This window comes from Macrobrachium rosenbergii, chromosome 55 (assembly GCF_040412425.1).
Source record: "Macrobrachium rosenbergii isolate ZJJX-2024 chromosome 55, ASM4041242v1, whole genome shotgun sequence".
Lineage (NCBI taxonomy): Eukaryota > Metazoa > Arthropoda > Malacostraca > Decapoda > Palaemonidae > Macrobrachium > Macrobrachium rosenbergii.
Window position 1 is genome coordinate 84,384,305 of NC_089795.1, and position 26,458 is coordinate 84,410,762.

The following is a 26,458-nucleotide window of genomic DNA, read 5'->3' on the forward strand; positions in this document are numbered from 1 at the left end:
GTAAGTTGGAAGAAAGAGAATATGAAAGGAGGTGCAGCAAAAGGAATGAAAGCAGCTGCAGCTAGCTAGGGGTCAAAGGGACGCCGCAAAGACCCTGAAGTAATGCCTACATTGAACCGCATGAGGGACACTGGCAGCACTAAGAGAGAGAGAGAGAGAGAGAGAGAGAGAGAGAGAGAGAGAGAGAGAGAGAGAGAGAGAGAGAGAGAGAGAGCGTTTAAAATGGAAATAAGACATTATTATTTGAAACTTACCTTGCCATTGCGCTTCTATGCCAAAGTACAGAGAAATGCGAGACGAACTTTGATAAACTTTTCTTATGCCTAATCTGCTCCTCTGTCAGCACCACATCTGAAAGAATGACAGGCTTTTAATGCTTTCGTACTAGGCATCAACAAGATGTTAGGCAACGTTCATTAATTTTGAGTAAATAATGTATGTATTACATAGCAGACTAAGGTATCTGAGCTCTTAATAATCTTTTTATGAGTTTCTCCTAGTTAAGAAGTTCTGTGACACTCAACTCTTCAAAATGTCAGGCGTCTTCTGTACAACGTGAAATTATGAGCTTTATATATATACATTTATATATATATATATATATATATATATATATATATATATATATATATATATATATATATATATATATATATATATATACATACATAATTTTTATTACATTACTCTTCATCATCTACCAGACAGGTACTTCTCCAGAAACCATATAATGATCCGTTCCTTAGAAGGGGAACACGATAATTGGCCTATAATTGTCGCAATGATGGAATATCAACAGTTTTCACATGACAGATAAGCGAGGCATTTTTCAATGTAATGGATAAAACCCAGCAGGGGGTACACTGATGACGTCTAATGACTGACGTAACAATTGCCGAGTTAATGGGATATTTACACAGCCATTGGAAAAAGAAACATTGGCAAGGGAGCATTAGTCAAGTTCTCTGAAAGATAATCCAATCAACTACAGCAGACGATCCTGAATTTGCAGAAGTACGTCAAGTATGCGCTTTCTTGAAGCATATGAAGCTAAGCACGTCGAAAAAGTTTATTATATTACCTAATTACGGTACGAATTACGAATGGTTCCAACTACGGAATGACAGGAATAATGGGGTGCAGCTAGGGGCCGAAAGGATGCTGCAAACAAACTTAAGTAATGCCTACAGTGCACAACGTGAGGACCACTGACGGCATAACTCCCCTACGGAAAAGATGAAGATGAAGATGACGAAGATGAAAAAGTGATGACAGCGCTAACAAAGGATAAAAGAAAGATCCTTGTTTCGGAGAGGTTTGGTCCCTTGGAAAAAAGTAAAAGGATGGACTGAGCAACAGAATAGATAACTTGGAAGGTTGGAAGGCAGGAAGAGGAGGAAAGGAACAAGATAAATTGCTACATTACCGAATCAACAGATATGTTGGAACAAAAATGCCTAAATGTCCCGGAAGCACTGGAGTTCATGCAAGATAGAGATGAGTGTTGAGGTATGTTTAGTAATTGTAAATTTGTTGTTGAAGAGTTTTTAGTGAGTATTAATGGTTATAATACTGCAGATGATTCCTGCATAAGGGTCATCCTACAGTAAATTGCCCTAAAAATGAATGTTGAAGTAAATTTTTTTTCTGCAGCCATCCCTTTTCGAGGAAAAGACTGAAAGGGGAATAAATGTGTGTGTGTATGTGTGTGTGTAAATTAGTCAGCCATCTTTCTTAAAAAAAAATTACGCTTAAAATCAGCTTAAAATCGACTGGGGTTCATAACAGTGACTTTTATAGCAAGAGTAATGAATGTATCATGAATTATTCCTCACAATAATTTGGCCAAGTACAGCCATGCGTGACCTATCATTCATATGTATGTATTATTTTATATTTTTACTGTTGAACTGTGAGTTCAGTACATCTATTATGTCACAGTCTTGCTGAATATATAAGGATACGCACACAGAAGACCATAAATTAAGAACTTTCCAGACTGATATGACCTCCTTTGTCCAACAATAGTAATTTTACAGTTATCTAGGACACAGATATATAGCAATACCTCACAACCTGTCACAGCTAACGACAGCTCAGGAACGCAATAACGCGATTGGTTGCTAAGCAAGGATAAAAAAAAAAAACTGGTATTTATTCGAATGGATCGACTTTCATTGGCCCCTCTGGCTGTAACTGGTTTATCAATTTTCCAACAGATGGCGCAAAGGTAGTCCTAAATGACAATTACCATCAAGTAGAACACTCGATACACACAAGACATTCAGCTACAATTACGGCGCAATACGCATACTTCACACGGCACCCGCTAATCAGCACGCAAGACCCTATGCAAACTTTACTTATGTTTAACACGATTCAATATCCTTTTCAGCGACCAAATATTGAGATTTTATATTAAATACAATATACAATTTAGGCCGAAAGCCAAGCGCTCGGACCTATGAGGTCATTCAGCGCTGAAAGGAAAACAGAGTAAAAGGTTACAAAGGCGTAACAGGAGAAAAACCTCGCAGCTGCACTATGAAACAATTGTTAGGAGGGGGTGGAAAGTAAAATGAAGAAAGAATATGAAAGGAGGTAGGGTAAAGGGAATGAAAGGAGTTGCAGCCAGGGACCGAAAGGACGCTGCAAAGAGCCTTAAGTAATGCCTACAGTGCACCGCGCGAGGTGCACTGACGGCACTACCCCACTACGGACGAGTTTTTAAATAAAATCGTAATAGGCTTACCATTATTTCAGTGTTTCCGTTGGCAACGGTAAGCCAAGCTACTCCAGAAAACATCATTCACTTTTACTGAAGAAAACACGGGAAACAACTTTAAATATGCTTTATAAGTTACACCCAAAATAAAAAACAAAATAATCACGAATTTTAACACTTTGTTGGGGTTACAGTACACGGGAAACATTAACAAGCCAATGGGAAATGTGAAGTCCCTTCGCTTTCTCCGCAATGCAACTCTGGGTTTGGCTAGTAATTAAAAAAAACTGGGGTCAATTGCCCCTGGTTCTAATCTACAGACACATTCCAGACATGAACTTGTTGGGGGGGGGGGGATCTTGGGAACGGTTAGACTCACATGCATACTGGGGGTGAGGTAAGGGGAGGAGAAAAGTGAGGAACAGGAGGTTGGGGGGGGGAGAGAGAGAGAGAGAGAGAGAGAGAGAGAGAGAGAGAGAGAGAGAGGGGGTTCTTAATTTGTTTAACGATGGGGTCTATAAGGTAAAGAAGATATACAGTCAACAGATGAGTGAAGGAGTAAAAGTTAATCAATAAATAATCGAAATTCAATAGAAATAAACGAAATTTAACAAAAATACGAGAAACCGAAAAAAAGGACCCGAACTAACAATTAAGACAAATAGGCTATGCCAGGCCAGCCTAAACCTGTAATAGAAAGTTGATTGGGAATAACAGAGAGAGAGAGAGAGAGAGAGAGAGAGAGAGAGAGAGAGAGAGAGAGAGAGAGAGAGAGACTCATAAAATGTCAATCCACCACCAAGTAAGGTACCTCGAAAGCCTCCCCCAAATATCAAACACCAACCCCGACTCCTCCTCTTCACTCCAACCCCCTTCCACAGGAACACACTCGCCCAGTCTCTTTGTTCCTCTCTCTCACCTTCTCTTTCTCTCTCACGAGTCACTTACGCTTCGGATCTCGTAGTACGACAACCGTCCCCCTTAGTAAATCACAAAAAGATATCTAGTTCTTTATTTAAATCGGGTGAAAAGAAATAACATAATATAAGTAAGAATAACAGCGAAAAAACAATGAGAAATCGGTGCTGACTTTCAAGTGTATTGTTACGTTCTTGAAAAAGGCTCTAAAGCTTGAACGAGCGTCAAGCTGTAAAGTCGATCTCGGGTCCGTTAGATAACAGCTCTAAGAGAAAAAAAAAATAGAGACTCCTGTTCGACCAGAGAGAGGCAGAGACAGCCATTCGTCTTTTAGAATTACACAGGGACAGTTCATTGACCTGACCAAACTCCGACGAGGAAACAGCGTCTGCAGGTCACGTAATAATGATAATGGAGGTTGAGAGTCATAATGTCCGAGCAAGGTGAAGTGAACCTCGCATACTGGAGTCAAATCTACGGTAAGACGCTGCCAGGTTTCAATAGATAGTTGTCTTTTCTTTTATATTTACTGTTTTATTAATTGTTGTCACATCTCAAGTTATTCACTGGACAGAGATGCACACACACACAAAAAAACCGACTTTGATGATTTAAGTCTAAACAAAGGTCAGTAATTTCTTTGAAAAAATGTCTAAATTTTGGCAGCCATTCGTCTTATGGAAGTTAAAAATAACTGGGACATTATTTCCTCATTAAAACTCTAATAAACTGTTCGTGTAATTACTTACTTTTAAAAAAATCTTACCAGTAACCTTACCAGCAAGTTACATTCACTTAGATGAATGCATGTGCATTAGAAAATGCAGGTAGGATGGTTTTAATTACAGTAAGTTCAAGTGCATACACACGAATGGTAAGTTTATTTGGCATGACACTGTAGCAATCAAATTCAAATCGCTTATATAAAAATTGAAGAATTATATTTTGTGCATATTTGAATTTAATTTAGTCCCAAGTTCATCAAGAAATATCAGCTTCAGGCATCAAGTATATATCCAAATTGTAAATATACTTTGAAACTGTCGTCTTTTTTTATATTCTTTTCGATTATCTATAGTTTTCTAATCCTAAAGTACGGGATTTCTCCCTTCCCTTAAATAATGCGCTCAACATTAAATTTTCCCTTCCGTTCCTAATCGCACTCTTAAAAACATTAACAAAAAACATTCTTAACACGCCAACATTTTACCTACACGCGGAAATGTTTACTCTTAGCAAGAAAGCAAGCGCGCAAGCAAACGTAATGCAATTATCTCAAAAAACCCTTTTGAAAGGAAGAGACAGCAGCCATGGTCGTCTTCTTGAAGAATCATTTACGACCAGAATCGCACGCATGCGCGTTGCGCCGCTTTTCACAGGAATGCAAGAGAAGGAACATTGATTCATGGAAGATTGGTGGAGAGAGAGAGAGAGAGAGAGAGAGAGAGAGAGAGAGAGAGAAGAGGGAGAGAGAGAGAGAAGATTGGGAGGGGGATGGTGGGTGTGGAGGCACTTTAACCCGTACCCTAAACACTCCTAATTATAGAAATTATACACTACTAATTACTACTTACTTGCGTGATGACGCACTCACCGAAAGGACGTATTAGTAATTAACCAAGATAAAGTCACCTTGGGGTCATTTACTCCCTCCCACACCCACACACACACACACACACACACACACAGAAAGAGAGAGAGAGAGAGAGAGAGAGAGAGAGAGAGAGAGAGAGAGAGAGAGAGGAGGGGGGTGGCACAATGATAATTAATCAAGAAAAAGTCAACTGTGTCTTTTACTCCCACACACATATACACACACTAATAATTAACCATGCTAATAACTTTACTGACAGCCTTTTTACTCCCACACACACACACACACACACACAGGTTACTAATTAACTGAGATAAAGTTAACAAGCAGTCCTTTGTTGAAAGAGAGAGAGAGAGAGAGAGAGAGAGAGAGAGAGAGAGAGAGAGAGAGGAGAGAGAGAGAGAGAGAGAGAGAGAGAAATTTAAATATTTAACCAAGATACAGTCAATTGATGGTCTTTAATTTACACACACACACTCAGAGAGAGAGAGAGAGAGAGAGAGAGAGAGAGAGAGAGAGAGAGAGGGGGGAGAGAGAGAGAGAGAGAGAGAAAAATTAGCTAATTAACTAAGACAGTCAACTGATGGTCTTTCATTTCCACACAACACACACACACACACACACACACACACACACACACACACAGAGAGAGAGAGAGAGAGAGAGAGAGAGAGAGAGAGAGAGAGAGAGGATCTAGATGGAAAGCAAAATGCACAGAAAGTGCTCATACAAGAAAAAACAGAAAGAATACATAAAAATATTGAAATCTAAAAACATGGTGCCTGAGTGTATATTCGAATAAGAGGAATAAAACTTTTAGTTATTATGGAAGATCATGGGACAAAGGTCATTGCAGTGCCCGGGGTTTAATAAAAGACTACGTGACCCTATCTGACCTAATTTACATTAGGATCCCATCTTGTGTACAGAAAACAATTCCCCATTCATATTTCTATTTATCATGTTAAATGATAATGATCCGCCTAATACCAACAAGTAATAAATAATAGTTCTTCGTTGGGAGAGTCGGTAGAGTTGTGGGCTAGCACTTGCTAGGCCCGAGTTCGAGTCTCCGGCCGGCTAAATGAAGAATTAGAGGAATTTATTTCGGTGACAGAAATTCATTTTTCGCTATAATGTGGTTCGATTCCACAATAAGCTGTAGGTCCCATGTTGCTAAGCACAATAAGCTGTAGTCCCGTTGCTAAGTAACCAATTGGTTCTTAGCTACAGAAAATAAGTTCGATCCTTTCGGGCCAGCCTTTGAGAGCTGTTAATCAGCTCAGTGGTCTGGTAAATCTAAGGTATCCTTTTTTAACGAAGTGTAATCAACTACTGCTAATGCCACTATACAAAGAAGTAAGGTGATGCTTTAATTATCAAATGTTAGCATAGTCTTGGATAAACAATTAATAAGGATAAGAGAACAAGACAAAGGGATAAAAGGGTGAATGCTTTCATGCACGAAATTCATTATTTACTTCCACCTCAAGTTAATTGGGGACTACACGATATCGTTTAGCTCGGTAACTAAGGAACGAACGTGCCCGGCAGTATCTGATGAACCTAACGAAAGGTTCCCAGGGGTGCGGAGGGAATTACCTTGTCGAGATCCCCCACAATTTGTGGGAATGTATCAGATCGTTGTTCTCTTAAGTAAATATAGCGCCAGGACGCCCATGCTTTCCAGACAAGGGCACTAACTAAACAATAAGTTACCTTTAAGAACTTAGGTATGCATGCTGTTCTTAGCGACCTAAAGCTTACTTATTTGGGAATGCTGAGGGTTGGGAAAGGCAGATCTATACATAACTAATTTAGCGTGATAATCTGAAAATTTACATAGTACCAGCAACTTCCAGGGAAGACGCTCATCTCAACCAATAAACTGTTCAATCAAGATACATGATCATAAAGGGTTTTCAATATTAATCTCGAAAAAAGATGACTCGCCTTAGCGAAAAATAAGTACCCTTAAGCCATCGTGGTTTATTTCAGAACAGCAACTTCAAATCTGTTGTACAAGTTATCTCCACCCATCCCTGCCTTTAAGCTTTATGTATTCACGAGGCTCCAAGCCAAGATTAGAGCAAGGGTTGAACGCAGGGTAAGGTCCCCCATCTCCTGAAACAACCAAATATTGCTTGAACTTCCGTAACATGTTCGCTATACCGCTGGTCTCCACACCAGTGAAGTTAAAACCGGGTCTGGGAAGTGTATCAAAGGGTGACCAACAATGAATGCCAAACACCAGTGGCATGAGGGCCACCACAGAAGAAAGGCACTTCTTATATTATTTCTTAACCTCAATGAATGGACTTGGTCCTATGATGATCTAGCACTGCTATCCCAAAACGCAGAGGCCATTACCTCACCAAAGACACCACTTGTTACGAGTTTTCTGAGGGAAGAGAACCATATTACTTCCATTGCTTGCCCGAAATCTTTGATTCATGTTCAAACCAGTGAACTCACGTATCATTCTATTATCAAAACTGTCCTGGAAGTTTCCACTCTGGTGTCAACAGCCGTGGTACATGAGATCCAGACCTTTTACTTATTCCCAAGATGTCAGTATCTATATGCTATTCACTGAACCAATAGTGATACCAGCGATCTCAGCTATTTCTTAACCTTTCAAATGTCTGTACCCAAAATCAAGTGATGACATTTACATGTCTGTCAAGAGCTGATGATTTTGAATGTCACGACTGGGTTCGATAGAGCAGTCCCTGCCATGTCTGAGTTCAGCAACCCATTTTTAATAGTACAATACGAAAGGAGAGGTGGGGGAGGCAAGCGTGTTGATACGTGTGTTCGCAGACTTCCTAGAGGCTATAACTTTCTTCTGCAGATATTTAATCATTGTGTAGTTTGTTTCATGTCCATTTTGGATTTCACTTGCAACTTTATGAATTTCCAAAGGTCTCACTTATCAAGTAATAATGGAATACAATGAAGCTTGTGTTACTATTTTTTCCGGACAAACTACAGAACGTTTTGAATGATCACTGTAGCTACAGCCAGGGTACACCGGGTCTTCAAAATCTGATGTGCATACCCAAAGGTCCTGTTTCAAGTTTTAGGAAATTCCGGTTTAGAATCCCACAGACATCATCTAGTTTCATGAGATTCTTGGCTCGTGGAACCTTAATAAGAACAACACCAGTCTTACATTCAACATTTCAAAAAGTACCATCATGTCTAGACCTTTTGTGACTAAGTCTTTATTCATCAGCTTGGTCTGTAGCCCAGTTTTCTTTCATTTTCATTTTTTTTATTTGGGACTAAGTCAGAAAAGAGCAAACGGTTCCACGTCCCAAAGGTTTATTTTTTATCTTAAAAGAAATATCTTTCTTATTACGCAACTGTCAATGCCCTACTGACAATATACTTAAACCTATTCAATATAAACATTATATACACCTTCCTCTACGGCTCCTTTCCTGATAAAATTCCTCGTAAGAAAAAACTCTATCATTATTTCCAGTGCAATCAATAAAACTGCCATAAAATAAAGAAAAGAGCATCGACACACTTAGGACTCATGCCACCTTTAGGTAGTGAAATATCCGGTAATGACATCCTTACCTAATAATGATCAACAAAAAAATCAGTCGAAAACAAAGGACAGTCTGCGCTCTCTCATACTAGCCTACACCTTCGGGTAGCGCAGAACCACCTGCTGAATTCCACCCTCCCACCCACGCCCACCCCCTCCCCCTCAACTCACAAAGTCTTTCCCCGGACTTAATACGCCTTAACCTAAATACCCGAAGCCTGCCTACCATTTCGCCCGCCTCCTAATTGCACGGCAACTGGTTGTGAAGTTGCTTGCAGAAGTAAATAATGACGCAATTGTGTTGCTCCGCGTTTATCGATCGACGTAGGGAATTATTAACGTAGCTGCGTACGGTTGTAGGATACGGAATTGGATCGTGGACGATATATTGCGCACCAGCCGAGGAGCGCGTCGAGAGTCTCGACTAAGTCTCCTGAATTAAACAGTTTCACGTTATGTAATCAGAGGTGCGGTGAAAAAGCTCAACCTTCAGGTTTATATATATGTAATATTCAGTGACATTTGTCCGGTAGGATCTTCATGTATCGATTCAGTGATTACACCATGTACATTGGAGAAACATTAAAATGTCACAGGCAATCGAGGTAAATCGATAATTAATTAATGATGATTAGCGGAAGTGTCCTCGGTGACCTCATTGCCATGTTACTTCGCAGAGAGGAGAGAGAGAGAGAGAGAGAGAGAGAGAGAGAGAGAGAGAGAGAGAGAGAGTGGGGGGAGATCGAATACTTTGCTAATGAGGGCATTTGTTCAGCAGCAAGTCGCTCGAGCTCTACCATGACTAAAGTAGAACTTTCATTTTTTCACTGCACGAGTAATGACGTTACAGCACGATCGTGACATCAGCCACGGTCTTTTTGCATAAATCACAAAACAATCTTAACAGCCTCTAAACATGTGACGTGCAAGATCACTATTTTAATGTACTGCATTTCGGACGTAAATGACTCGCGGTTGGGGGGGGGTTGAAAGAAAGGAATATCATTCGTTTCGTATGAGGAAAACCCCAAGGATCAATACGCGAGCGTGGTCACCCACGTCATAGGTTTAAACACATGAAAGGGTCCTGGTAACCATGTGGTTGTCACGAAGAAACAGCAACCAATCACAGTGGAAGTTCTCTTTAATATTCTATGCAATTGTGATAAATTATATATATTTTTTCGAGTATTCTTAGACTTTATTTCCTGTTTATGCGGATCGTCTTTAGTCCCTTATCGGCAAAATCAGAGCCTATAGTTTTTCCTTGTGTATGTCTGTCTGTCTGTCATGTGCATATTTCCTTAATTTTTTTTTATATAATTAAGCTAGAATAAGGTGAAACGGGAACTTAAGGTGGCAGACTTTTTATTAAACGCATATTTTCGTTAGAAAACTGTTTCGTTATAAACCTGTCGAAGTTACTTACGTCAAAACAATCATACACTAATGGTGCTTTCTTCACCATTTCATAGGTTGGAATGCTCTTGAAGAGAAGTTGGCTATATCAATCTCAAAAAAACCTCTGCGTCAATCCTTCTTCCACCATTTAACCAACAAAGACTTGACTTACCTTGCCACCCCGTCCTTGAACATAATCTTTATTTACTTCACCTTGACGGCATTGTGTCTTTCCTAATTGTCCTTCTAATCCTCCTATCTGCTCCTCGGGCATTCGTGACCTGACTTCTCTTTCCCCCACTCCCCGAAAAAAAGCAAGAGAAAAGAAAGAAAAAAGAAGCCAGTCCCTAAGGCTGCCAGGAATGTGTCTGGCTATCGATTATCAACTTGTATTCAGACCTCACAAGCCATTTGAGTTGACAGCATGGACACCACCGTTCTCTTTCCAACGGAGGAAATAATCGGGAGGAGGAGGAGGAGGAGGAGGAGGAGGAGGAGGAGGAGGAGGAGGGTAGTGAGTGAAACACCTAACGGAGGAGGACGAGGAGGAGAAAGGTTACAATCATGGAAATGGGGACATTGACTGTTAATAAAACTATAAAAAAATTGGGGACTTTCCAAGAAGTTGGATTAATATTTAATGCAAACGTAAATAAAAGGGTAATAACTATAGTTACCGAAGGAGTTTTTACACTCAGCAGCAGCTAAGGAAATAGTATGTAAATGGTTCTCAAAAACGGGAAGAGCGAGTAACCTTTGCCCAAATAGAGGAAATATCAAAACAAATATCCCAAAACTAACATGAGAATATTTCTCCATTGAAAAAAATATGAGAAACAACTTACACCCACAAAGGGAAGAAAAGAAGCTACTGATATTCATATTCTGAATTGGTTATGTTTCAGATTTGAACTTGCTAGTCGCATAAAATGTTAATAGTTCAGCTGATTATTATTATAAATAATAATAATTAATTATTATTATTCAGTAGATGAAACCTATTCATATGGAGCAAGCCCACCAAAGGAGCCACTAACATGCAATTCAAGTCCCCAAAGAATATGATGTTCATTAGGAAGAATTAAGAGGAAGTAAAGCGAAATACAGAAAAAGAGATCCCATTTATCAAAAAAAAATTAATAAATAGATAGATAAATAGATAAAAAAATATTAAAATGCAAGGAGAACAGTATTAGGGTAATAATGCATTGCATTTTCGCTTGAACTTTTGAAGTTCCAGTTGCACGATGTATGTATAACTTTCACTGGTTTTCCTGGCAAACTTTGGAAGAGAGATTTTTACGAAGTCCTTATTTCAAACTGTACCAAATGGTTTGAAAGAGTGTTCCCAATTCAAGTCCTTCCTCCAATAAAACAATAATGACAATATGCATAAAACATCAATGAAAAGTGAACTGGGACAATCGACATTCTTAAAAGACAAGAGCGAAACAGTGAATGTGGTGATGTTCAATGCAAACAGGAAATTGACAGACAACTGAGGAGGCACTCTTTAGATTTGCAGCGAGTAATCCATAAATTGGTCCTGTCGAAATAATCCTGCAGAATTCGCAGAACTAAACTAATATTTATTGATCCACCTCTTCACAAACAAAGACATGACAACACTAAGGCGTAGAAATATGAGTAAAAAATCAGTTAGTTTGTGGCTAATCAATTTTATAATGGAAAATTAAACCACGTATATCAAAATTAAATTACACTGACTGAAAAAAAGGTAGTGACAAAATACAAAATACACTCATATTTCGTAAAAAAAAATAAATATAATTTTTTTTAACCTGACCTAGTTTAGCGGGTGCATTACGATAATCACAAGTTATGACCATCTAGAGTATCATTACCATTACTGTAACAGTTCTGGAAGATATCCGCCTACATCTACAGAACACAATTCGTCAGCCAGATGCAAAAGAAAGATATTTAAAAGGTTCAATATATCAAACAACTCTTACGAAAATCCACAATGACTAATCCCAATGTAAGCACAACCCTTTCAAAAGAGAGCGAAACTGTTCAAGAATAAAACCAATGGTTTTTTTTTTTTATTATAAACAACTTCAAATATTTACCCGATTTGGGATACTGAAAGCTGGAAAATATGTCATGACTGATAAAATATAATATGAATGTTTACTGACACGACTTGGAAGTCTGGAAAGAACCAGATATATTCGTACTGGAATGACGTGGATGTTATCACAGTAGACCAGGGTCCAACCCAGATTCCGACTACTCGCAGAGTTCAAGACGGGAATTCTAGCAACGCGAATTGCAACATCCTGGGCCATTGCTGCTGAGGTGAGTACGTCACTGAACGCCAAAAGCACACGCTGGTTAACGTGGAATCTGACTCACGCCCCACTGACGCAAGGGAAACTTCTGGAACTTCATAAGTTTTGGAAAGCGAGGAATTAATATCCAATTATACTTTCGACACAACTGGTCCCACACTTCCAAAATGGGGCACTTCGGGAATATTAAGAATAACTCTGGAATGGCGTTTCGGGATTAGAATGCAGAATTTAGGCCAAAGGCCTAGCGCTGGGACCTATGAGGTCATTCAGCGCTGAAGGGGAAACTGACAGTAAGAAGGTCTGAAAGGCGTAACAAGAGGAAAACCTCGCAGTTGCACTATGAAACAATTGTTAGAGGGTGGAAAGTCAGATGGAAGAAAGAGAATATGAATGGATGTAAAGTAAAAGGAATGAAAGGGATAGCAGCTAGGGACCGAAGGGACACAGCATAGAACCTTAATTAATGCCTACAGTGCACCACGTGAGGAGCCTGACGGCACTAACCCCTCTACAGGGATGGCGTTTCGGAGAGACTAGAGAATAGTGTGCGCAGATTTGTCTAACATTTCCTTCACAGAAGTGTTTCTTAACCTTTTTTGGCAGTGACCCAAAATCTTGTCCAAATTAACCATGGCGAACCATGCCCTCATAAACATTTTCTTTTCATATAATCATGCTTATGAAAACGTGTTACAGAAACAAAAATTACATGCATTGATTTTTATTAATGCAATTATTAGAGAAAATGTTAGAGTTATATACATAATTCATTAATGTCTAAGACTTAGATATTAATGAATTATATTGTAATACAATATTTTCTAATCTAATAATAATAATAATAATAATAATAATAATAATAATAATAATAATAATAATGAGTATTGGGGACCCGTTGAAATGGGTTTGGTCAGACTGTACAGAACCATCATTTATGGTAGCAAATATTTTTGGGGAAACAGGGTAATCCAAAAATATAAAATAAACAAACAAATGAAAACTACACACACACACACACGCACACACACACACACACACTAACGAAACAAACGATCAGGATTTCTCTAAGGGGGTTAGGGACTGGGTGGAGGTAGGCAGTAGACTGAATCCATGGATGAAAGGTCGGGAGTTCATGGACTCCTGAATACTCGCTGGGGAATAACGTCCAAAAGTGATGAGGGACATAAATAACAGCCTGCGTTGTTATGAAGCCGGTGTCCTGCTTGTTAAATAAATTGACCCGTCGTAGTAACCGTTCTTGTGTTTATAGGTCAGCTAATATCAGACTAATATATATATATATATATATATATATATATATATATATATATATATATATACATATACATACTGTATATGTATAGTATCGATATATATTTAAATAAATAAATATATATATATATATATATATATATATGTATAATATATATATATATATATATATATATATATATATATATATTTAAGTATATATGATATATATTTAAATATAAATTATATATATATATATATGTATATATATAATATATATGTTTCACATAAATATATATATTTATATATGTAATTATATATATATTTATATGTATACATAATATCAATATATGTATATATAAATATATACACTATATATATTTATATTATATATATATATATATATATATATATATATATATATATATATATTATTTATTTATATATATAGCAAAAATTACCAAATAAGCAATCGATTTGTGTTCTTTGTTAAAAGTGTACAGCGACATTCTCTTTACAACAGGAAGGTGGGTCGTGTCACGCCAAGTCACGGGGTACATTAACGGGTTAAATGAATTCCCCACAATACTATTACAATATATATATACACACGTGTGTGTGTGTGTGTATAATATACATATATATATATATATATATATATATATAATATATATATATATATATATATATATATATATATATATATCTATATTTATAGATTTATATATATACATGTGTATTTGTAAATACAAGACTAAACGTACGTAGCGGCAAAAGAAAAAAACCGACTATGAAACCTTCACAAGATGCTAGCATAATATATCATACTATATTTGGAGGATTTCATACAAATTTGTTGCTCTGAGCAACATTGCCACACTCGTAGAGACGGGACTTCCATAAACTTACGCTCACGCGCTATTTTCCAAATCACTATCACTAAGAAAACATGAAGTTCTGGATGGGTTTAAACGAGTTCATTATCATCACACATTCACATTTCTTAGCTTATGATTAGTCATCAACACGTCAGTGTTGCAGTGTTCAGCGTCTGCTGTCAAAACTGGAAATCTATCTGCTACATTCTAAAATAGATCAATCCGCACTTCCTGACAAACATTTCGAGAAAATTCGTCAATTGTTGGAAACAAATACTTTATAGGCTTTATGTTTTTGTGTTTTTCTTATGAAAAATAAATCAAAACCTATAGGACATACAAAGTATGGTAACGGTGCGGGCGCAGTGAAGAATACAAGATAGGCCTATACATTCTTCATGAATGTCAAGGCCGCGAGGAACACTATTCTTACACGAACGAACTTTAACGTCACGATACTCCAAACACAGCAGCATTTCCATGAGATGACGGGAGTCTCGGGTGCAAACGTTTGTGGGGAAGTCATTCAGATTTAAGATGTAAGATTTAAGATAGAGGACTAATAACAAACCCTAAAACTGTATCAATACAGCTCTCTTATTCTGTTCCTGTAAAGGGGGTAAAGCTAATTTAAATTACTTTCTTCAACAAGTCTGGATGAGATATGGACCATTTTACGCATAAAAAATTTCTGACATGAGATATGGACCATTTAATATATAAAAAAAACTAAGTTTTGACATTCTACTGAGCACTTCGATGACGTCCTCGTTGCCCATTAGGATTCCAATCGGTTTTGTTCACCATAAACTAAAGACAATTATCGTCAACTTAGAGGTAAACATTGTACAGTGTGTGAAAGAAAACAGAGAACCTATCAATATTTTAAAACTACAAGCGGGAGACGAAAAACTATGAGTGAATAAAACGCCTTCGGTTGGAAAGGCTGGAATATAAGGAATAACAGTAAAAAAAAAAAGCATACATAAAACTCATTAACGAATAAGGTCAGAGTTATAGAAGTACAAGGAATACACCACTGAACGGACCAAGGGCAATGTTATAAGAACTCATAGGAATGGAAGATAGAATTTAGCCACAGGCCAAGCGCTGGGACCTATGAGGTCATTCAGCGCTGAAAGGGAAACAAGAGTAGAACGTTTGGAAGGTGTAACAGGAGGAAAACTCGCAGTTACACTATGAAACAATAGACGGGAGAGGAAGGAAACAAAGGTATAAGAATGAAAATATGAACGGAGTTAAGGTGAAAAGAAATGGAAGGGGTTGTGGCTAGGGGCCGAAGGCATGCTGCAAAGAACCTTAAGCAATAAGAAAACACAATTAAAGAAACAATCACGTTAGCATTAAGTGTTAGTACGAAAGCACATATAAACCAAACCGAAGTAAAGATGTTTGAAAAGAAAATTGTCGCAGTGAGCACTTAAATAATGTAAGAAGGAACTGCAAATTACCGAAGAAATGTGAACTGGGTAAACACACGAAGGAAGAAGGGGAAATGTATAGGCATCAACGAAAATGCAATATATGTGAACGAATGGCGTTATGGCAAATGAAGTGAGCAGAAAACGAAGGAAAATATCAAGGCCAATGACACGAAACAAACAGTAATGTAAAGATGTAAATTATAATGAAGAGGGCTAAGTAAAATAAGCCAAAAAGAGGATGAATTACTATGTTACCTTGTGATAAATATGCGAAGCATTTATCCGTCTTCCATGATGTAACCAAGAAATTATTATACCTCATGGCTGTCACGTTTTGTGCGTGTTGTAGTAAATATGTATAGGTTAATCTGTGTAGGTCATCTATTAGTGCTGGAACATTGGCTTATCTACTGTGTTACGTGTATATGCAATATATCTCTGACAGTACAATATATCATTATCAGAAGGAACTTACCTATATTAATTTAATTACGAGTATGAATGGAACTGGTAAATGCATATTTTTACATTTTGTCCCTTAGCTCACGCACGGAGTCTTACAGAGAGAGAGAGAGAGAGAGAGAGAGAGAGAGAGAGAGAGAGAGAGAGAGAGAGAGAGAGAGAGAGAGAGAGAGAGAGAGATTTGGGCGATCTGTAATGTCAAAATGTTTCATGATTAAAAGCAGGAGAACCTCGGCGAGGTAATCCTGGCGTCACTCAGGTGAACTCATCATTCATGGAAGAGACCTATTTACCTCGGATTACTTTTTTGTTTAAATAACTGATGGTGTAATGGGTTATATGGGCTAAGCACTAACTTCACTTTCAACCAGCTCAAATCCCAGCTGGAGGGAGAATTTCTCGATTCGATTCCTTTAGGATTTCCAGGCATTCAGTGTAAAACACATGCAAATATATTAGGAAATAAAATAGTTAAAAGGGCACTGTCGCTCTTAGGAATCGTATTTTGTAAGTTTATTTTTGTGTTCGTTGTGTAAGATTTCGTGAGAGTCTACGGAAAAGTCTGTCTTAGGAAGTTAAGCTTTACCATAATTAAATCAGTTTCAAACGTAACTAAACAGTATTCACTGTAAATACTTCTGTGAAATCCTGCCTCTCATGTCTTCCTAGTGTTTTTGTTTTCACAATTCACTCATTTTCACCCTCCCGTCTCATAATTACCATATGCGTCGGTCTATATGCTTTACCGCCACAAGGATCACGTGACTAAATATACTGCAAGAGCCAGAAGCAAATATTAAGAGGCATAAATACCAAGCGCTTACGTGTATTCAATATATACACTTCTCCAAGGTACAGTACCCTGAAGAAATGTGTATTAATACACGAAAGCGCTTGGTACTTGCGCCTTTTAACACTTCCCCCTGGCTCTTGCAGTAGGTCTATATCTACTAAACTCTTCTCGTGCCGACGGGAACCCCGCGGATACGCCCGTACTATTCTCCCAAGCATCTCCGTTTCCCTTTTATCATTACCTCATCTACAATTAGGACTTCGTATTTTCATTCTATTGTCACTTTTCACTGTATTCTGCCAACTAACTTCATATATTCTTCTTAAAACACCTTGTACATTTAGTTTCACTCTCATACCACGATTCATGCCCGTAAAGGATTAAGATCTTACCAGACTTCTGTATAATATTGCCATCGTATGCAATGTCGGGCCATCTGATTTGTAAATCTTATTCAGTCTGTATTATAATAACTAACTTGCCTCTTCTATTCTTACACTAAATTTCAATTGAAGAGAACCTGTAATGGATATAATTGTTCCTCATTATTTGTTCTTCTTAGATATATGCTTTAGTCTCATATCACTATATATATATATATGACGCATTCAGTTAAGCAAACTTCGTAAACCGTATGGTGTTTTGCTGATTAAAATTACAACAAATGCATATTCGAAGTCCACCAAGTTTCTGTCGTTATCCCATCTAAGCCACCTTTTCCATCTTCGACCACTATTTTCAATTATAAAATCTATGAGAAGGGCTAACAGCAACACTAGGAAAGAAAGTTACATATTTTTAAGAAGGGAAATAAATAATTTTTTTTTTTTATATAATTAAACCAAAGTAAAACTGGCGATGTAAAAAGTAATTCGATGCCATTTTTACCAACAAAAAAAAGCCTGCTTCATTATTGTAAATGAGAGAAGTTCCCTTTTCTCCTTGCAAGATGCATCCATGAAAAAATGGCAGAATAACATTCCTGATATCATGCGACCGTACGAAAATATAAGATGCGCTTCAAGTGCTTTATTAGCAATTAAATGCAGCCTTGGCAGATGTGACACCAGACAGTTCTCAATCATCTAAGCCAGTCTGCAGTTAGATTAGGGTTCTCGTGAAGAAACACTTTGCATTAGGAAGTTCATGTTATCCATTTGGGAAGATATAAAAGGATAAAAGCAAAAACAGATCAAAACAAAAAAGAATTGACATAATAAAAGTCTAGTACTATACCAAAGATAGAGGCGAAACGAAATGAATGTGTGTGATGGTCGAAGAGATAAGAAACATGCTAGTTTAGCTCTCTCCTTGCCGTCAGCTCGTCCCCTACCACACACCCACACCAACGGAGACAGTGTTTTGACAAATGGAAGGCGTGGACGACGCAGAGGCTACAATCTCTGATATCGTGCCTTGGGACGATAGTTTTGAGAAAGGTACGACTTGACCACAGATTCTTGAACTGTATACGAGTGCATCCAACACCCTCTTTCTTGACGACCTTCCTTGGCGTAAGCAATGTCGTCATAGAAGTGACAACATTTTGCCTTAAGGTAGGTAGGTAGGTTGTTAAGTCAACGCAGCGAGCCAGTAATCCAAACAAACAAAAGGCTGATCAAGAAGGCATGCAGAATCCAGGAAGACAAACAGAACTACTTAATTTAAAAGAGTAATGACATACGCTCACCTGCTCTTCAGCTGCAGATTAGTTCCGTTTTTGTAAGCAAGATATGACTTGGCAGTGCTGCTACTAGGCCTATGGCAGTGCTACTACTAGGCCTATCAATTACTGCGGCTTCCAGTCGTCGTTTGCAGGACGAAGGGAGATGAAGGATGACAGAAGACATCAATTTACTCCTGTGAGAAAATGAAAATATTCATTAACAAAATTTCAGTGTATACATCATTATCAGTTTTTCCTTTTGATTACCCTTAACGATGCTCATCTATGCTTGAGAAGAAAATTAAACTACGTATAATTTAGCAGTAACGTTCTGAATTGTAATATCTCACCAAATAGTAAAGATATTTTTGTTAAATTCCAGAAAAGAAATTATAAAAGGTATGGTGTTTCCTATAACTTATTAGATTAAGTGAGCAGAGACTATTTTACCCAAAATCTGTGACTATCATCGAATATTACAGATATATATCCCTTGAAAGTTCGGCATTCTAAGACATAACCTTTATGCCAATGACACAGCTTGGTAAGTAAGGAAGCAGCACTACAGAATATTGCTTAAGAATTTGCTCATATTCTATATATACAGCATAAGGAAAAACACTGCAAGAATCAGACTTCTTATATATTAATCCGTGTCTTGTCTTGTTTTAACTCACCTGCAACGTGTGTCTCCTGAGTACAGAACTCAGTCACTATTGAAAATTAACTGAATGCTATGTATATCTAAGACCTCAGTATGGAAACTTTCTATTTTTTTTATTAATAGGATTCACTCTAGAACCACCGGTACAAAGGCCACCTGACAAGGGGTCATTTTCCTTTAACCCTTAATAAGTTTATACAATCACTTGCCCAACACCATTCATAAAAATATGCTCAATTTATGTGTTCATTTATGCTTGTTCTTGAATCTATTTTGTTGACGTACACACACATACATTTAGCCTATATATATATATATATATATATATATAGTATATATATATATATATATATATATATATATATATATATTATATATATTTGTATATTTATACTATATATATTATATATATATATATATATATATATATAATTTACATATGCATATATACGTATGCATTTGTATGTATATATATATATATGTTATATATATATGTTCCAGAAATATGCATCAATGTACTTATTAGCAACCATATCGTCACAGTATTGTAATATTAGCGACAACACAAACACCAGGTTGCTAGGTGTATAAGTGTTCCGTAAAGCTGTTGTAACAAGTACCATTAATCACTAATCACTATCCCATATCACCTATGAAAGCTTTCACTAACACCTGCCGTTGTATTGATTTCACGTCGACTAGGCTGATAACCGTCGTGTTTATCTCTACCACACGTTGAATGAAATTGTCTTTGACATAAAAATTATCAAGATTAAAAGAGACCTTTTTATATCTCAAGCAAGCTAAATTATCCATAAAAGATTCTACTACAGCGCGCGAAAGTGTGAGAGAGAGAGAGAGAGAGAGAGAGAGAGAGAGAGAGAGAGAGAGAGAGAGAGAGAGAGAGAGAGATTACTACCGAGAATTTGGTGCTCACAAAACAAGCCTATGCCATCAACTCTGTTATGACATTATTCACCACACAACATACTTTCTTCTAGTTGAGATTGATGATTTTTTTTTTTTACTACAAGATCTACAAGAAACCATACATTTCAAAATAATATTACGTACGTCTTAATAAAATTCTTAAATTAAGTAGACTAGTGTGGATGATGCCCGTCAAGAAAATTTGGGGTGTATTTATAGTGCGCAGGTTATGAATTGTCATGATTAGTCTGGCTTATGAAATTTAAGCTGTCAAGCCAAGCACTGGGGCACTTCCGGCCGTTCACCCCTTACGACAGTGAAAAGAAAAAATGAGTTTCAGTGGTTGAACAGGATAAAAGAATGGAAGCAGGAATGGAAATAAAGTAAAAAGGCTGGAAAGTGGATGCAGCTGAGGGCTGAAGGGACACTGCAAAACCCTTTAGTAATAACTACTGTGCACCATGTGAGGTAAAATGACTTTTAAGAATAACTTTTGAAATTACATGCTAATCCAGACTTAGTAACAAATCGGCCTGACATCGAAAGCAACTGCCTTCGGCAAAAACTTGAAATTTTACAGAAATTACTTTCCTTTTTCACTCCGATTTGCAGAATCTAACTTGCCACGTTAAAATCTAAAGGACTCTGACAAACGGCAAGGAGAATAACATCACAAGAACTAACTTTGAAAGATGTCACAAGATCCTGACAAGCAGCTGTTGTAACATCAGTATGCTTTTAGCACCATGGCTGAAAAGTTTACTCGAAATTCGAACTTCAGAAAATCTAGCATTCTTCTGTCAATATACATTTACGGCATTTAAAGCTGACTTCCAAGTCGTATACTCCAACGAAAGGTTCCAGACCTTTTGGTTGTCACGCCTTAATACAAAATTAAACTACCCGTACTATGTGTGTTTGATATCGCACTGTCAAGTCAATAAGCCTATGGATGACAAACCTGACAATAGGCTTGCAAGGATTGGGCTGTGTTAGTCTAAAAACAATACACCAAGAACGATCTTCTGGGGAGTAATTTTAAGTCTCAGTCATTCCTAAGGCCAGTGTTTGTTTAAGAAAACTTACAATCTCGACAATGGTTCTCCTTTTTGAGTGATGTTCTCAACAATAGTCAGTGAACACAAGCAAAAACAAAAAATTGTTTTTCTTTCAATAGCTGTCTGTTGCTGTCTAGCCTATCCTCTCACTACACAGCTCTACGGTAAATTTAGTGGCACAGCATCGATTTCCTTCAGAGCCTTTTCTGTTCTTAATTACGAGTTCTCACGATACACTTACATACACCAGTACCTCCACTCTTAACATTATGTTTCGTCTTTCAAGCATGACATTCCTCTCGTAATGCACTTACACTATCTTAAGAAACAAATAAATATAAGTTGAAGGAAAGAGAGGGGAAGATTGACAGAGAGAAAAAATTGCCTTCTACAGTACAGCCTAGAAGGTGAAGTATGCCAAAATGAAATTAAACTTAAAACTTACACAGTACTTCGAGTTGGATCAGGGTCGTTCGGGAAACAACTGACGTCATTCATATGATGACAAAAATGTATGCTAAAAATTATAACACAGTGTGTAATGGATAATTTCAAGCAACTTTTATTTTCCTTTCAAATATAAGGTCAACTACTAGCCCATTAAATGAGGTTATTATACTAAACTAATTGATTTTGTACACTTATTGAAGACGTTTTTGTTGCTATTCCCTTTCATCATTCAGAATAGTTAGTGATAACTACGATTGCAATATTTACATGGCGCATGAATTGAAATATACGTATTTGACATTCCACAGTCGAGCTGATTACGTATCCTCTCAATAGCATGTTGTGTTCATTCACTATGTTAAGTCGGATTATCGACCCGTTTCCAAAATATCTTATGCGTACTTAAGTTTTATCAGACATAGTGATCAATACTTGATACGTCACCTGGAAACTTGAACACTAGCACGAACACGTAATTTTACACTCATAATCATACCAAGATCTTGAAGAACTGGATTAATAAATGACGTCTCAGTGGCAGGCCACGTTTTGCTTATTGCTGATTATTATCGTCAATATTCGTCATCATAAATGCACTTCGCATTTAAGCATGTTTCTTCTCTTTCACCTTTATTCGTCGATATAAATGGGTTTCCCTTCATTCTTTGCACGATCGTTCTTTCACTTCACCATGCATTCAAGAAAGCATTTCCAGTGAGTTTTTTTCTAAGCATTTAGCACCTTATTTTTCCTCTTATGTCAACTCTCTTCCCAGCTCTTTGCACCCTCATCCCCCTCTTTTAGTCTTTTGCAGGACAAAATACCCATACTTCAAAAATAATAATTCTGGGGTTCGAAAGCTTTTTTGTAACTTTTTTATAAAATCAACAAGAATACCATTGAATATTATTGTGGATCTGATATACAGCATATACCTTTCTCGATCTAGAGAAGAAAGATCTATTATGTGATTTAATATAAAAAGAAAAAACAGGTAAGATTTAACCTGCATGCATTAATTGAAATATGCTGAGACTATGGAAAACTGAATCGAACCTTCATGGCAGACTAAAATAAGATTAGGTCTAACTCTGGTTTCAAAATGACACTATCACACATCACTATCAGGCTAGGCTAACTCAAAAGCTTAGGCTACACTATCAGAATGGAATGGAAAGGAAGACAGAATTTAGGCCAAAGGCCTAATGCTAGGATCTATAAGGTCATTCAGTGTTGAAAGTGAAATTGAGAATAGAAAGGTTTGAAAGGTGTAGCAGGGGGAAATCCAGTATTATTTTACTATAGTTCCAACTCATTCTATAATAACTATAGTATTATAGATGCATTATGCATAAAAAATAATTAAACTTTGTCTCTGAACACTTTTTGGGGAAATTCACCATATCCGAGATATGAATGCTTATATAGCCTAATCGCCATCCTCGAAAAATTTCTAAGTGTTTTGTTTACTTTAACACGGACACAGTTTGTGCTCTGATGCGAGTTTGTTTTTGTTTAGAACTGCATTGTGGTTCTGATACGAATTTTTTTCCCCTTAAAATTGCATTGTGGGTAGTTATGTGTTACGTCTAGGGGTCAAGTGATCTGGTGAAAATCTTACAGGTGTCAGACATTTTCACTTGTCATTTAGTTCAAGTCTGTCATAGAGTGAGGCTATGTCCAGTCTGTGTTCGTCTTGTTACTTTGATTATTTTCGCTTAATTCACGAACTTTGAAAATGAAACACAATACATTGATTTTTTAAGACAACATGGAGTGTTACCTGCAGCAGTAAAGTGCAGTTTTACACCAATTTTTACTTGAAGCTGCTAAATTATATCCACCTTAAGTAACACTCAGCCACCATCACCACCTACGGAATCATTTTCTGATGACGACTATGATGACACTGTAGAGGAGCCACAACCATTTTGTTCTGTATACAACCCATCAAAAACGTTTGTGTTCATCCAATTAAGGTAAATTTATAATTGTTTTTAAAATAATATTGTAACATGATTTTACCTCCTGTAACCCTAGTATTAGTGCGCGCAGTGCAAACATTACCTCTTGCCAGCATGTACGAGAGCTTGCCAAGAATCTGTGAGAATGAGGATAGCACTGCCACCACTCCTTTGGGTTAAGAGATGTTAGGCTACATTACACTAGCCTATGTTGCCTGACTATGCCTTTGCTAGGTATGCTATGATTTACCTCATTTTATTCATTAATTCAAGTGTTGTTTTGTGTCGATGAGGACACCCCACCCAAAACCCCACATTCCCAAAGGGTCCCCAACCTTGTTGGATGTAGCTGGGGTGTATAGTTAAAGTAACTCAAAAACAACTCATTTCCTGATGTATTACTATCATAACCATTCAGAACACATTAAAAACACACATGAAAATACATAATTACTTTTAGAAAAATGGAGTTGGAACTGTTGTAAAAATTTACCAGAAATCCTAACACTTGCACTATGAAACAATTGATAGAAGAGGGTGGAAAGAAAGATACTGTAAAAGAACATGAATGGAGGTACAGTAAAAGGAATGATAAGGATTGCAGCTCTGGACTGATGGGCCGCTGCAAAGAACCTTAACTATTGCCTACAGTGCACCACATGAGGTGCACTGATGGCACTTCCCCGCTCCAGAAGGCTAGAATATCATATACACAAAACTAGATGAGGTTACTGCTACTTTATCTTTGATTAGGTCTAGTTGGCTGGGCTATCTTTATTCTTCTCTGATTAGGCCTAGGCTATGCCTTGGCTAACCTACAATAGCATGCGTCATCCTACTCTAATCCTATTCCGCAGGATTTCAGGTGTTACATTTAAATGACACTCTTTAACGACTCCTACTCATTTTGAGTATTAGCATGTGTAACCTTCAATTCTACTAGAAATAAAATTAGACCTATATACTGGGCCTAGTACGTCCTACGGAGACCTTCCGAGTAAGTGACAACTTTACCACAAATTTTGTAGTTACTCGAACTGCCGTCATAACTGCAAATATACAGTACGGCTGTTAAGTGACAAAACGAAATAAGTACTCTATGCAGCATTATTAATAGGCCTAGGTCTAAATTCTTTCAAGACCAAGGGTGTCATTGACATCCACTTAGGCCGTGGAGGTGTAATTTGCAGGTGATTCATTCTAACCACCGAAATTCATCTCCCCCAACAAAAGTTAAAATATTGAAAACTTACAAAATCTATAACAGCTACTTCGGCAGCAAAAACAAAGCCATAAAATATATCCTGCAGAAATATTCCAAAGTAAACCACAGCGTCTCTAGACACACTAAACATAGTCTTGCGGACACAGTACTGAATACTGATGTCGGACAGTCGGAAAGCAAAACGATGAGTTGCCAAGGATTTACTAGCACTATTTTTAAGCTAGGAAGGTGGAGGTTTTCAGATGGATATTAGTATTCATCAACTGATGATAAGTAGCCAAGGAATTTCTGTTTACTGAATTGACATATGAGGTAACAGTATTTTTGAGAAAATCTCGTTTTACCGCCTTTTCCATTGAGTTGTTATATCTAGAGTTATGAGTCATCTCGTGTGTGTGGGTTAGACAATTATTATCAAACAAAAGAGTACTTTTGAGATTACTAAGAGAAATGGCGCGTAGATATAATTTTGTCTTCCGTCAAATTACCTACAGGTTCTTGAAATGTTTTAAAACTTTAGGAAACAAAATTTATGACGGACAAGAGAAGAAGAATACGAGGAAAGAAAGATGACTTGTGTATTGTTCACTCTGTACCTGTATTTCAAAATCACGTTTCTTTCGCTCTTGAAACTGAAAACCTTTTTGGAAAAAGGCAACTGAATATAGATCCGACATGATTCTAAAGGAAATCAGCCTGCAGAGAGAAACAAGTTATAGTTAAAGGTAATACAAAAGTAAATATGAAATGGAAAATAAAACCGATAAGCCACGTTTCAGGAGTCATCACCAGAAAGCAGGAACGAATTTGCTCCTCCCCGAAACATTTGGAGATCAAAAGATACCACAGTGACACTAGGCAAGCTATTCCTTATTTTAGTTTTGGCCAAGATAAGGACCCAAACAAACCGAGTAGTACTAAGCCTAATACTAGAAATGACACTGTTTGCATACACTCCTGTAATGTAGATTGTCAGGATGCCTAACAAAATTCTCTTGGATTTCTGTTTTAATATATTTAGTTTATTAAGTTACACCCTGAGGTGATGACGTCTGTTAAGCTATATTACGTCTTTTCAAAAGTTAATCGAAAGGCAAAACAATGAAGTCATGTGACTTCGGAGTGATTTATAACCTGGATACCGATCCGTGACT

The 26,458-nt window shown here is 37.2% G+C and overlaps 1 protein-coding gene and 1 long non-coding RNA gene across 2 annotated transcripts in view; one reads left to right on the forward strand and one right to left on the reverse strand.

The window, feature by feature from the left end:
* Nucleotides 1–254: 254 nt before the first annotated feature.
* LOC136835545 (uncharacterized) lies at nucleotides 255–25,519 on the reverse strand. Its single transcript, XR_010852187.1, has 3 exons — nucleotides 25,333–25,519; nucleotides 19,038–19,207; nucleotides 255–351 (listed from the first exon to the last, which is right to left on the reverse strand). It is a non-coding gene; the product is annotated as an uncharacterized lncRNA (long non-coding RNA).
* The window catches only part of LOC136835544 (caveolin-3-like), a 60,139-nt gene continuing 36,925 nt past the window's right edge, over nucleotides 3,245–26,458 (forward strand). Inside the window, 1 exon segment of the mRNA XM_067099191.1 lies at nucleotides 3,245–4,122. Coding sequence (XP_066955292.1) covers nucleotides 4,074–4,122 — 49 coding nt within the window. The 5' untranslated portion in view covers nucleotides 3,245–4,073.